The sequence below is a fragment of the Chanodichthys erythropterus genome, chromosome 12 (genome assembly GCF_024489055.1).
Source record: "Chanodichthys erythropterus isolate Z2021 chromosome 12, ASM2448905v1, whole genome shotgun sequence".
Classification (NCBI taxonomy): Eukaryota; Metazoa; Chordata; class Actinopteri; order Cypriniformes; family Xenocyprididae; genus Chanodichthys; species Chanodichthys erythropterus.
The window spans coordinates 30,441,177-30,456,246 of NC_090232.1; the positions used below are offsets into that span (position 1 = coordinate 30,441,177).

The following is a 15,070-nucleotide window of genomic DNA, read 5'->3' on the forward strand; positions in this document are numbered from 1 at the left end:
AGAAAACCAATCCCTTGTCCTACCTCCCACTTTCAAATTTCTTTCCTCCAAGGAACATTCTGGTATGACACCATACTTCTTTAGTTTCCTGACAGATTACTTCCGCTTTTTTGCTGCTGACAGACAGTATGATTGGAAATCAAAGGTCAGCGCAGTCTGTCAGCATATAGGGTGCAATGTGCAATCTCCTGCCTTTGCCTTACCATTTAACATTGGTAACAACTGATTTTTGGCACACTAGAATAGTAATGGGGTTCATTTATGTGAACTTGATGCCAGCCCCTCTGACAGTCCATTGCTAAAGCAAAGTTATGCCCACTCACTGCTGCTAGGCTGTACTCTCTGCCACCATGTAATATCCCCACAGCTCAGTGCATCACAGGGAACATAAACTCTCGAATCCAAACACCAGGTCAAGTGTGACAGAGAATAAATCTCAAGCTTTGCCAAGAGTGGGCCTCTGTGAGGGAGAGATAGCATTTGTTGCTGATTTGTAAGAGGGATTCAGTGGAAGGCTGTACTGGAGACCCACATGGCAGTCTCCTGACACATGTTTACAATCTTTGCACAGTACTGCAAGCTTGCTCCTCATTAAATTACTTGCATGAGGATTTAATGAGCCCCTCTCGAAACCCTCTCATACCCCAGTGTCAAGTGCACCGAGTAGGAAGGAAGGAAGGTGAGAGAAGACAAATGAGATCCCTCAAAGACCTACATGTTTTTTTTCCTCTGCAGGTGAGGTCTACATCCTTGCCTCCAGCAAAAGCACGGCGTTACAGTCGCACAGTGGAAAACTCTACAAGTTGGTGGACCCCAAAAGGTGCGTTCAGCTTTGAATACACAGAGAAACATATTGTATACAATAAAGTTTATGCAACAGCCTCTCTGTTTTTCCATTTTCATTGCTCGCATGTGAAATAAGTGATGTTACTGCTGAGCAATGCTAATATTGAAACTTGCATAATTAATTCCATTTTTATTCCGCTTTGCAAAACATCCCCTGGTATTCTTCTTACATGCTATGGTTTGCACATCTGCGTGGTTAGTTTATGCCAAGAGAGAGGTTATTTTAAAGAATGTTAAAACGTGCATGTTTTGTACATGCAATGAAAGTCAAAAGCAACATTGAACTGCATTGACTTTCATTGTGTGGACAAAAACACAGACATTTTACAAAATAGCTTTTTTTGTGTTTCACGGAAAAAAATACAGGTTTGAAACGACATAAGGGTGAGTTAATAATGACAGAATATTCATTTTGGGATGAACTATCCCGTTAAAGCATTTACTCATTTTCACTCACAGACACGCACAAGAAGTCTAGCTTCCCTTAAACAAATCATCACACAACTGCCGGTCTTGGCCAACACAAACCTCAGCCATAATTGGAGAGTAAGCATACCATTTCCAAATGTTAGTGTAACGTGTTTCTAACACCAACACAGTCAAGTTGGCTTCGACAGCGCTGGTTAACTAGTGAGTCTGTGTGGTCGTTTGGGTGTTTTCCCTGCTTTGACAGGACTTAAACACCTGTCTTCAACAGAGGGAATGTTTTCCTTGAAAACCTTGAGTACGTTCATTTGTTGGTGAATCTGCGGCCGAACAAAATGCATCCAATTGACATACATGTGCACGGGTTCACGACAATTCAACAAATGTGAATGGAGTCAGTTAAAGGATTTAATCATTTCTGTATGCTCATGGGCTTTTTTTCAATATGGCTTAATTTACCCCGTGTGTTTTATACCACTAAAAGCCACTTTTATGATAGATCTTGAAAATATGTCATTTTCACCAAGCCAAGTATATATGAAAGGCATATCATCTATTAGAAATGAGCATATGAATTCCCACACAACAACTGCCAAAAGTGTTTGCATGTTTAATAGATCAGATATATCATTTCCAAAAAAAGGAACATTACAATAGGCACAGGCAGATCTGTCAAGTCTCTAATTCAAACCAATCGCTCATGAAACTTGTTTTTGTGCTTTCTATGCCATTCAAAATCCTTTTACTAGACCTTTATACACCATTAGAACTATATAAATTACCCACAATTATCAGGTGAAATAATTTATAACTTGAACAGAATCTCTTTTTATATATATTTAGGGTTGGGGGGGAATACATCTTGTTCATTAGTCAGATGTTAAATTGTGCACAAATTGTACACTGAATATTGACAGTGTCATATGACAAAGCAGTGAAATTCAAAAAAGCTGAAATTTCATGTTGTATTCAATCTCACATTTTAATAATTTGCAGATCCACATGGCAATAATACCACCTGTTAGTTTACACAGTTGTATGTTTCTAATGAGGACACAGTTGCATTTCAGTTGGTCTTGTGTAAATCCAGAAATAAAAGCATTAAAAACTTTATAATAGACATCCTTATTTAAGTGAGGACTGAAGGCTTTGAAAATTAAAACTGAAAGCATTCTAGAGAAAAGTTTAAAATAACATCCAAGTGAATATCCAAGAGGTGACTGTCAGTTCAGTTATCCGGAAGTCGAAGCAACCCAGACATTGTTCCTCTAAACTCTAAACCTCTAAACATACAAACAGGAAGCAGAAAGGCTAATGATCACTTTGAAAAAGCTACAAAGTGCAGTATCTAAGAACCATGCATAGGTGCACCAGTCAATTATAAGATAAGAGTTCTTTGTAACACTGACACGTATAGGGGACCATGACATGGCACATCTGAAGTTTTGCTTAGTAGTGGCCATGTTGCAGTTTTGGTCCAGATAAGACCTAGATTCAAAGCAATATGTGTGGCATAAATCTAACACTGCCCTCATCTTGGTGTACAGTATACCTGCAGTGAAGTATGCTGGCGAACGTATCATGGGTGGCTATGTTTCATCAGCAGGAAATGGGTATCTTAGCTGCTTTTCCACCGAAATTACCAGACCTACCATCCCCCCCCCCCCCCCTGGTTTAGACCCTGGTTCCTGCGGTCGAAACACACAGAGTACTACTCCAAAGTCCCTAGTTCATGGGCAAAGTTTGTGTGGTGGAAATGCGGATCTTGTTAAAAATAAAGAAAGATATGTATCAGTATGCAAAAACACTACAAATTACAGTAACAAAAATGCCAGTGTCCTACCCTGTCAAAGTCCAATCTTAATCCAAACATTTTTCATGTCCAAACTGAAACCTGGAGCAGGATTCTGCCTGGAAGAATGAGCCAATATCACATTTAATAAGATTGACATCACTGCAAAAAGTGACTTTTAAAAATATAAGATTTTGTATTTTGTATCATTATGCTATGAAACTATGAAATGCAGATATTGCTGAGAACATTTACATGTAGGAATTCAGCAAAAATTTGAGAGAAAATTGCTTAAAGGCATGAATATTTTTGCAAGGCACTTGTATACCCAGGTGACGACAGTGCCACCCAAGTCTAATGCTATTAATTACCACAGATGTTTCCATGAGTCTCCTAAACAAGGCCCCTCAAACGTACTTTATTTATGTTTTCTGGCATTGCTGCATTTTTCCAAAGAACAATTCTTTCCACCATTGATTGGAGTTGTTTAGTCTGTCAGACCTGTGGTGTTGGGTTCACTGTTTTATACATCTTGTCACTTTTTGTGATCTAATTACCAAATAAAAGAGGTGATATAACAATTCTGAGTGACTAGCACTGTCAAGTGGGGTGGTCCAGCATTTATTTTGAGTTTCTACATTTACATCTTTCCTGTATCCTTTAACCTTTGCGTTCTGGCTAGGGTTGAGAGTTTTAAAATAGCCACATTGTTACGATTTTAATCTGCTGCGTTGCACTTTTGGGTTGTACAACTGTGTGGTCGGGGAGAGGGCATTAAATATCATATATGAAAGTCAAGCATTTGAGATGTTGCAGTAAACCTTACCAGGATGACTGCACCCATCTGAGTTTGTTTAGCAGTCCGTTAACGTAGAATAATAAATAGGCCACCGCACATAGAAATATATGCATGTCAATGTCCAAAATGGACAAGAGAGAGACTGTAGGATTGTTTATTGGCCGGTGGCAATAACTGAGAATATGTCAGTAACTGAACTTTTTATATATATTTTTTTTGTTTTGTTTTTTTGGTAATATAAACATAAACTGACGCACATCCTCGGTCTGTTTCCATTTTTTTTTTTTTTACTAGTCCAGTGTATTCAATATTGAAATCAGTAGCAGCTCCTAACTGTGAATTTAGGTACGGCAGATTTTGGGTCCTAGCAATAGTATATAATAAATATTTTGCTTTATATTCTAATCGCTAAACACATGCAGAACACTTTTGGCAGAATTCTAATGTCCTTGTATTATTAAGCCTGATGGTTACACTCAAATGTTGATTGATAGGCTTTAAGTACACGCTCATGGAATGCCATGTTACAATTGCCTTAATGTAGTATTTATTGCCTCCAAATGTTGTTTTAGAATGTTTACAAGTTGTGGAGGAAATTAGGTGGGAAAAAGAAACTCATTTCTCAGAACAAACCTAAAACAAACACATCAGAACTATATAAAAGGCTATTCACATGAGCATGTTTAAACTAAAAGATTTAAACTTTCATTAATTTAATACGTTACTCCACATAGGAAAACAGACATGTTACTGACCTGATGCAGAATGATATACATATAGCTGAAGCTGATTGATATCGCCTTGGTCTGGAGCGAGGTTTATGTAAGGTAGTTCGAAAATAAGCTGGGCAGTCTCATATCTGCCCCAATGGCTCTCTATTAGAGCGTGCTGCAATTCCATTTTTCACCATAGATTTACATTGTAAAGCTGGGGAGGGCTCAATATCTTAATATCATGATACATGCAAGACGAAGCCATACGCTAAATTTGAATATATCCTGCTCACTTTATGACTTAAATAGCCTAGAAAATCCAAAAATATTTGTTGCAGAATGCTGAACACATTTGCAATTTATTATTGCTTCAGTTTATTTAAAATTCTATGTTTCGGATAAATATTTTGGTGGGGATCTGCCCCACCTGTCCTTACAGATGAGCCACAGCTGATTGAAATATTATCTTAAAAAAGAAAAACAAAAAAAAGTTGCTCTGTTAACAAAGTTCATCATATATAAGATACAAGAAGTGAGAACTTAATAGCAGTTTTTATTTTTTTTTTTTTTTTTAATATACAGTCTGTTCTGACATCTGTATAAGAACACACATACAGTATCACAGAAATCTAGAAATGTTTGAGGAACACATCACAGAAACACATTTCTCATTGCTTTTTCACTAAAATAGATGCAAGCATTGCAGTGTTTTGGTTGAGAGTTACTCGAGTGACTTCTTTAGTGACTTTTATTCGCATTTTCGAGCACCAGAACTGAAGATATGTCAGAAAGCAAATATAAAAATGTGTCTTCCATGACATTGGATTTTGTTGGCTGAATGTGTTGAATAGTTTCTTTAGAAGCACTTGTCTGTAGCGATATTGAGGTTGCAAATTCCTCTAGGCCTAAGTGTGTGTCAAGATATACAAACACTTTAAATAGTGCTCACATTCTCCTGGTCCCCATCTCTCACAAGTCTCCTTTATTTCATGGTCTGTACTAAATCTCTCCTGCTCACAACCATGTTCCTCCCCTTGACAAAGACCCTTAGGGGTGGTACTGAAAGGCCTACAGCTACAATACACAGTAAATTTTTTGATACAATGTATCCACAAAGAGGTACTAACAAAAGAGAGAGATTACAAAAAGGACAGAGGAGTCACACAGAGAGCCTTGATGAAGCCTTTTTTGCCATGCTCGAACACTCCTCAGCTCTTCACCCCTCTACCCGTGCGCTTGCTTTCATCAAATAACTCAACTGTTTCTTAATATCAAAGCCAACAAGTTAAGACTAGACATATTAAACTGTCTTATAAAGCAAAGCTCTGAAATTTTCATTTCGGAGATACCGGATTCATTACCTATGAGTGGCCGCACACAGAATCTGAATTCCTCAGAAAGTACTACAGATTTCCACAGAATTGAATTCATTCACCAAGTTCTACATGTCTTCCATCCCTTGCGGTTTCAGTTATGAAATATTGTGGCTTATTAATTATGCTTTCAGCTACCAATAACACATCCAAATCGATTCCACATAATTCAAAACTACTACTTCTAAAATCAGCATAAGAGGCACCAAAAAATCTACAACTTCCACAACTTCCTCAGTTTCAATGTAAATGATTTCCTCCTAGGTGGAACATGCATAACAGAGAGGAAAATTGAGGGATTATGGCTAGTCCTTAGATGGACAAAAAGAGTGGTTGGACAGCTGATGTGTTCAACCTCCCATTCAAGCTACAGGACAGTCTTAAACTAATAAGCTGGGGCGTTCTTTTAATTTATCAGTCTGTGTTTTATGCAAGTGGCCTCACAGAGTTGATACATTCCCACAGTGCCTGTTGACCCAGCTGTCTTTGTCAAGTGCCACGGCAGCAGGTGTTGTTTTCATGGCCACCCTGCCAGTAATACAAACTGTTTAGTAGCGCCGCTGACCCCGACGTCATTAACAGTGTTAGCCCAATCCTCTAGGGAGCGCTTCTTTCTCCTCTTTCCCTCCCTCCCTCTCTTTCTTTTTCACTATCCATCTCTATTTCTTTCTCTTCCTCATCTTTTCTGTCTCTCTGTTTTTAACAACGTAACAGCCTGTCACAACAACACAAAAAACAAAAAACGGGGGAAAAAAAAGTGTGGATGAAAGACAAGAGAGACCTGATATGGGTGCTGAAAGTGTTAGAGGGGAGCATGGGAACTGCTCCCCCACCAGACCCCCCAGTGCATCCTGCCAGAATTCCCTTGTTACCACCCTATTCCTGCCATCAGTCACTAAAGCTGTCAGGGAAACTCAGAGATCCAACAACCCATTCTCTCATGGACACTCCTAAGGCTGGTTCACACTGTCCTGAAGAGCACCAACATCCAAAGGTTGTTGGGTTTTGTTAAACATTTTCAGTTTGTTAAACCTGTTGGCATCTCTTGTCAACAAATTAGCATGTTCATTTGATGTTTGGAATATCACACTTCATTGTGAACTGTTGCCATGACAAGGTAAGCATCCCTGCCAGCTCCATAGAAACAAATGTGCACAGGAGTGGCAACTGCCTTGGTGGAGCTGGAGAAATAGGACTGTCAATCACAATTAATTCAAATTGTTGTAGTCTATGTGTCAAAACAATGTGTTATTGCTGGACTATGGAAATGTGTTAAAATATGTAATATATGAGCAATATCGCACTCGTAGCGGTGTGATATGGCTGTATATCAGCACGGCTGTGATTCAGCCGTAGGTAATCACAGCATGCTGATATAAAGCCATATTGCACGGCTATGAGTGTGATATTGCATTTATACAACAGTTCAATGGCACAAGTGTTTAAATAAATAGGAACAACAACTGAGTGTCTTTAAAAACCCTCTTTTGTGCAGAACTACTTCCTTCAGCAACCATTTTAGTATATCTTCTCAAGGGACAATACTATAGAAATGAAACTTGGATATATTTTAGAGTAGTCAATGTGCTGTTTGTATAGCAGTATAGATTTACTGTCCTCTGAAAATAACTCAACATACAGCCATTATTGTCTAAATAGCTGGCAACAAAACTGAGTACACCCTAAGTGATAACAGTTGTATGTTGTTTAACCATGCAAAGCCACATGTCCTATTCATCATGTTCATGTTTTTGTCTGCTTGACAGGACCATACAAATGTGTGAATCTTGTATTAGAGCAGTTAAAATTTGGTGCTTTGAGTACAATCCTCTCATACTGAACACTGGATGTTCAACATGGCACCTGATGGCAAAGAACTCTCTGAGGATTTGAGAATTAGAATTGTTGCTCTCCACAAAGATGGCCTAGGCTATAAGAAAACCGGTAACACCATGAAACTGAGTTATAGCACAGTGGCCAGGGTCATAGAGAGAGGTTTTCCAAGACAGGTTCCACTCAGAACAGGCCAAAGAAGTTGAATCAAAGAAGTTGAGACCTTGTGTTGTGCGTCAGGTGCAGAAGCTGGCTTCAAAAAACAACATTGCTTTTGAGGTTGCAGAAGTGGAAGGTCAGCTTGTCAGTGCTCAGACCATATACCGCACACTGCAACAAGTCGGTTTGCATGGCCATCATCCCAGAAGGAAGCCTCTTCTGAAGCTGGCTCACAAGAAAGCCCACAAACAGAAGACAACCTGTCCAGGAGCATGAATTACTGGAACCATGTCCTGTGGTCTGATGAGACTAAGACAAACTTGTTTGGCTCAGATGGTGTCCAGCATGTGTGGCGATGCCCTGGTGAGAAGTAACAAGAAAATTGTGTCTTACCCACAGTCAAGCATGATGGTGGTAGCATCATGGTCTGGGGCTGCATGATTGCTGCTGGTACTGGGGAGCTCTGCTTCATTGAGGGAAACATGGATTCCAACATGTACTGTGACTGACATACTGAAGCAGAACATGATGACCTCCCTTCAGAAACTGGGCTGAATGGCATGATAGCAACCCCAAACACACTGTCAAGATTACAACTGCCTTGCTGAGGAAGCTGAAGGTGATGGAGTGGCCAAGTATGTCTCCAGACCTGAAACCTATTGAGCACCTATGGGGCATCCTCAAGCGGAAGGTGGAGAAGCGCCATGTGTCTAACATCCAGCAGCTCCGTGATGTCACTACGGAGAAGTGGAAGAGCATCCCAGCAACAACCTGTGCAGCTCTGGTGAATTCCATGCCCAGGAGGATTAAGGCAGTGCTAAATAACAATGATGCTCACACAAAATATTGACACTTTGGACACAGTTTTGACATGTTCACTTAGGGTGTACTCACAGCCATTATTGTCTAAATAACTGGCAACAAAAGTATGTTGAGTTATTTTCAGAGGACAGTAAATCTATACTGCTATACAAGCTGCACATTGTCTACTCTAACGTATATCCAATTTTCATCTCTATAGTATTGTCCCTCTAGAACGGTTGCTGAAATGTGAGGAGTGTACTCACTTTTGTGAGATACTGTAAATCTCAAGTTGACAGTTTAACAGTTGTGACCAAGCCTCCATTAATAATTCTAAAACGTAACTTAGAACTAGTAACGAAGGAACATTGACGAAGTAACGAACAAAGCTTCATTGAAGCTCATTGTATTATGTAGAGTATTATGGTATTACGAGAGTGAGATCGACTAAACGAGTACCTGTATTTATTCTTCAGGTTGATGTCCATAATATTATATCCGTAACAAAATTAGTTTGAATGTCCACAGAGGAACGCAACATCTTTGTTTTTGTCCTTTTAAAAGTTCCCACAGCACTGTCTAATGGCATAATAATGTAACTTTCACTGATACTTTCTCAATACCAAATATGATGAACAACAATGAACAACAACTGCCATTATAAAAGACACAAGCAGGTTAAACACAAGCAAACAATTCAGTCAGACATTTAAAAGTATTGCTCCAGTACAGGATTTAAGTAAAATATAGCCTAAATAAAGTTATGAAATTGCATTTTCCCCTTAACCAAAATCGTTTTGCTGTGGAACAAGTAATAGGTTAAACCAAAGATTACCCGTTTGATATACCCCAAATGAATTATCTTTTTAACCACTATCTACATAAAAGTCAGCAGCAAATACCCTAATGACTGGCTGAGACGAAGCCATTCTCTGCGGGTACATGAGCGCTGAACGGCCGCTGGCGGCTTGGAACTCGTTGTGAAAGCGTCAAAAAAATTGTAACATATTGTCACATATTTGAGGTCTAAATAATTAGATTCTTGCCTAAAAAACTCTTTAAACTACATTTCGTGACATAACAACATTAGTATTTATAAAAAATATGGTAGATTTGCTTGATCGCCATGACAGTCGCCGCAAGCGGAGTAATACAAACGGTGAAACAGTACCAGTGCTGATAATGGGAGAATATTTCATGGCTCTCAGCCAATCAGATTCGAGAACCAGAAAGAACTATTGTACAAATAAATAAATATACATCTTTTATATATGTATATAAAGATATATATCCTAAATTATCCTGTATTAAAAGAGTAGCTTACCCAAAAAGTATTCTGTCATCATTTGTTTTTTTTACGTCATTCGTCATGACTTTCATTTATCTTCAAACAAATGACAAAAACATTTTTTTTTGTCCAGCCATTAATAGTCCATACAGCAAAAATGTACATGCATAAAGTACAATAAAAGTAATCCATGTGACTTAAGCAGTTTAATCCAAGTCTTCCGAAGAGATACAATCACTTTATATGATGAACAGATATAATTTTGCATTTTAATTATTTATAAGTGACCAACATACATAGAGCTCATCAAATACGGTAAACATGGAACCATGCGTGCTTGACATATGATAACCAATGAGGTATGTTGGTATGTTGGTACTGTAGCTTGATATGAGATGTGTAGCAAACTGGGGTGAAGTACTTTTAATCCTGGGCTTTCAGTCTGAACCATTAAAGGTACCTTCTGCACCAATAGTGGCATGAAATAGAACTGCAAAATATAATCATTGTTTCCCAGAGATGGGCACAAATACATCAAAACGTATTTAGTTACAAATTACGAATACTTACTCATCAAATGTATTTAAATAAAATACAAAATTAAAAAAAAAATTATCTAATTAAAATACAAGTAATTTATAATTTGAAAATACAAACAAAATCTACACACAATCATTTGAAGTGTGAGAGTAACAATGGAGTTAGGTACACGTAAGAGAGAGTTGCTCTCTTTTGCTATGTAATATCCAAACCATTTGAAATGCACTTACAATTATTTAACAGTAGCATTCAAGAAATAATAGAGAATTTGAATATATTTATAGAATACATCTATATTTATATATATAGAATTTGAATCAAATGAAAAAACACTGCACAGTCTTCACTGTATGAATTAAATATAGATTGATGATCCTTGTAAAGATACTAAAGTTATTCAGTCAGGAGCAGCAGCGAGTGATTTTCTCTTTTGCTTTTGTTGCTTGATTAACTTTAATAACAGATAGCAGCAGGTTTAATAGACTGCTGTCACTTTAAGAACGAACGTATGGATCGAATATACTGAAACACATTCAGTTTTCACTTGACCCACCCACCCGCAAATTATCCGCAGCTCCCACGGATATAATGACGATCCGCCTCTTTCACTAGACTAAGTGCGCATCACACTTTAGCTAGCAAGCCAATTCACAAGTTCTAGCTACTGTATTGGCGCTAATCTCCTGTCCTATAATGACATTCAGTGAATAGTATCTGATAGTATATTTTACTAGATACTTTACAGTTTAACTGAGCACAAAAGCAGCTTTTTTACTTGCTTCTAACCTTGTTCACAATGACCACAATCCATCCAAACAACAAAACTGTGATAGGCTATTTGGTAGTCCTTTTAAAGGCAGGGTAGGTGATTTGTTCCAGAAACATTTTTTGTTATGCTGGTTGCAAGTCTCTTCACATCCTGATAGCAATCACCTAGTGGTCTAAATATATATCGTCTGTGGAAGGCATAGGACAATAAAATGTTTGTCCAATGATTGCATTCGGTCCAAATGCAATGATACAATGTCCAACCTTCCTGTCAATGTATTCATTTTCATACTGGCTGTGCCAGGTGTTGCATAATCCCACAGTTGTGTACACTCTTCAAAAGTCAAGCTTAAAATGGCTTAGTTAGTCTATGCACATTAAACTGCATTTAGTATTTTAACATAGAAAAAATGACACACTTCACCTTTAAATACTGTGATTCTAATTCTATTCTTTCCACAACCCTTAGCGTTAAGCACAGGATCATTGGCCACCTAACTTTCCAATACACCACCTCTAGTGAGATACACAGGATGTGAACTCACCAAGAGCTCTCCAGCCTGTTTCCCATAGAGTTACTGCTTCACTGGAGTCCAATTACAGTGTGTTTGTGTGTGTGTGCTGGCCTGTTGGGTATGTCAACAGCCCTGCTGCTCACTAATAGACAGGCTTCAAGAGATTTGCCTGGCTCATTAAACAGTGTGTTTAGCTGAGTGATGCATAAGAATGTTTGGAGAGCCGAACTTCGGACAGGTTCATCACAAGCCACTTACTCTGACACTGAGGTTTTGCATTTGAAATTCATTATGCACAAAAGCCTTATTATGTCCAGACATTGCTATGCTTAGCCTGAATTTGGTTGTGGGATTGTAGGTATTGCACACAAACTGTTCGTAGTGCATTCAATTTCCACACACATTTTAGGTGATATAGGTATAGGTGAGAATAATTAATCCACAAAGATCACTAATCAAATCAATAATTCTCTATCTGACTATTCATACAAAGTAGCATCTCTTCTCACACTTACAGAACTTCTGTTTTAGACAGACTGGCAGATAAACACTAATTTCAAACTGCAATACATTTTGTCAACTTTGTCCACTACTCATTTTTTAAATAACTATGGTGAATATTTACTTGTACTCTAGTAATTGTCAATGGTTTATTTTGTTTATAGTTTCTGTGACACAACAGCATATAAAAAGATTAGCATCGACTGTATCTCACAACAACTTACTGTAAATAAATATTTATATAAATTTTTACAGCTATAAAAATCAGAGGCAACAAAAAGTGAATGGATGTCTTTGTGTTTGGGTGCACCGATATTAAAAAATATAGACGATACCAATAAGCCAATCATTTTTATTTTATAGCCGATATTGGACAAATGGCTGATATTAACATTCTACTGTTTGTCAAAAATTAAATATACACTAAAAATCACACAGGCATCACATATTATGTACTTAATGTACTTACAGTACATTTTCACATTTGATAAAGTCTTAAGATTAAACAAAAAATGTAAAAAAGAAATTCTAATGTTGATACGTTACTGATACTGTATATTGTGCATTTCTTTGTAAATAAATCACTCCATATTTTAAAAGTTAACATGACGTCCTCCTATCATAGGATGGCTCTTTTGTCTAGTTTTCCATGTATACTTATTTATGAAATGCTATGCTTTATGAAGGCATTATGAAATACTATGCGTTTGCATGTTTGTCAAGTGTTTAATTTGTGAACTGGAAGGGAAATCATGTCTGTGTGTAGGATGAGAGAAGTAGAAACAAACAAACAAAAAAACCCTAGTTGACCATCAATGCTCTGTGACTCCTGCAGGCCACAGGTCCCTAAGGAGTGCAGACGGCCGGTGGAAGATCCAGAGATGCTAAGCACCGCTTGCTCCCGTGAATGCAAGAATGGCCACTGTACACCCACTGGCAAATGCTGCTGCAGTGCTGGCTGGGAGGGCCCCTTCTGCTTACGAGGTACAGAGCCAATCAGAGCACTTTCCCTCTGTCTTTAATTTCAAGTTGCGTGAAAAATCCAACCTCTTTCAACATTTCAGCTTATTTCTGCTTTTGCTTGTCATTCGCAGCCAAATGCGAACCCGCCTGTCGCAATGGTGGGGTCTGTGTGGAGCCCAACAAGTGTCTCTGCAAGGAAGGATTCTCCGGCAGCCAGTGTGAGAAAGGAGAGCGAGGAACACGAGGGGACGGTGAGAAAGACAGCATCCTGGAGCACATCATTGACATGACGTCTTACCTGCTGGACCTCACCAGTTATATTGTATAAAAAACAGGGCAGGATGATAACGCGCTCTTCACCGGTTGGCAGACTGAACGTTACGGAGGCCTTTCAGAGTTTGCCTTCAGGACACCATCCCCAATCTCCAACTGCCCCTCACCTGATCCTCCTCTCCCACCACTGTTCATTTTCATGAGCCACAGGCTTTGATCTTCATGCTTCCCTACACCATCTGCACTCCCACCCCTATGCACAAATACACACGTGGCCAACACATAACAGGGTGGCCAATGGAACCTCAATGCGCATAGCTAAAGGGGTCGCATGTTGGAGGTACCACGCAAGGGTTCTCCGGTTTTTACTGCTGGTATGGTGTGTAAAGTCTGGTCCACTTAGTCAAGTGTCCCGGCAAGAGGACTCACAAAGCACTGGAAGCCCCACATGAGACCAACTCGGATGTTCGGTCCAACCCCAACATGGGCACCGGTTTGTACTACAGGACTAATTGGGATTTTAGGGAGTTAACAGCGCTCATTTAGGAAAGTTAAATGGACAGACAGTCTACCAAACTGAACTGTACCATAAAGTAAATCACTGCCATGGATTCACAGGTTGTTTAAAGAAGGGAGGGAAAGTAGCTGTCAGTACAGCCACAAAACCATACAGCAGACTTAGTCTTATCCAACAGGTCTGTGTATAACTGGAGAATCATTTTGATGGGACTTGATGCCAGTTTACATGCAGTTTAGAAAACCGATCTGCTAAAATGTCCATCTTCTTGATATAAATGCTGAAACGATCAATGAGGATCCTGCAAAGTCAAAACTGAATATTGGTTGTATCCCATTGATGTTTCATTTAGATGAAAACTAAAGTGAAATGTAAGTCGTTTAAGAATGTTCGGACAGTCACTTTTATTACATTAATTTAATAATTAAGATGACTGGTTTGCGGAGAAACTAACCTAAAGAGGTAACTGCTCTGGTTAAAGTTGCAGTATCAGCTATACTATTTTCCTATAGTTGTTCATGACCATGCACGCTGCTTTCATTGCAAATTGTATATCTTATCATATTTTAAAATGTTCATATATCTTTTTTCTGTGAGATATCAAGCACAGAATCTTTTTTTTGTTTGTTTGTTTTTTTGTTTTGTTTTTTTCATATAGAAAACCCTCATAAGGTGTTTTTAGCAAATACTACAGCTTTTGTCTCACTTTAAATACAAAGGTTATATGACAGTCACAATGGGAAGCTTCATTTAATGTTCTCCATATTTTTTTTTTTTCTAAACACCAAACCATATTCAGTTTTGTCACATACAAAAGGGAACAAGACTGGTGACTGGTGTACATTTCATATAGTACTGTACTGAGATAAGTACTACTTAGATTTGCCATTGTTTTAATAGAGGAGGGTTTATTTTTTTAAGGAATAATATATGGGAGAGGAGCAGTTTTGCATTAAGCCTGTA

At 38.4% G+C, this 15,070-nt stretch overlaps 1 protein-coding gene across 1 annotated transcript in view; it reads left to right on the plus strand.

Moving 5' to 3' along the window:
• hhip (hedgehog interacting protein) overlaps positions 1 to 14,770 on the plus strand; it is a 39,035-nt gene extending 24,265 nt beyond the window's left edge. Inside the window, exons 11-13 of the mRNA XM_067404798.1 lie at positions 736 to 820; positions 13,190 to 13,338; positions 13,449 to 14,770. Coding sequence (XP_067260899.1) covers positions 736 to 820; positions 13,190 to 13,338; positions 13,449 to 13,645 — 431 coding nt within the window. The 3' untranslated portion in view covers positions 13,646 to 14,770. The remainder of the gene's footprint in view (positions 1 to 735; positions 821 to 13,189; positions 13,339 to 13,448) is intronic.
• The last annotated feature ends 300 nt before the right edge of the window (positions 14,771 to 15,070 follow it).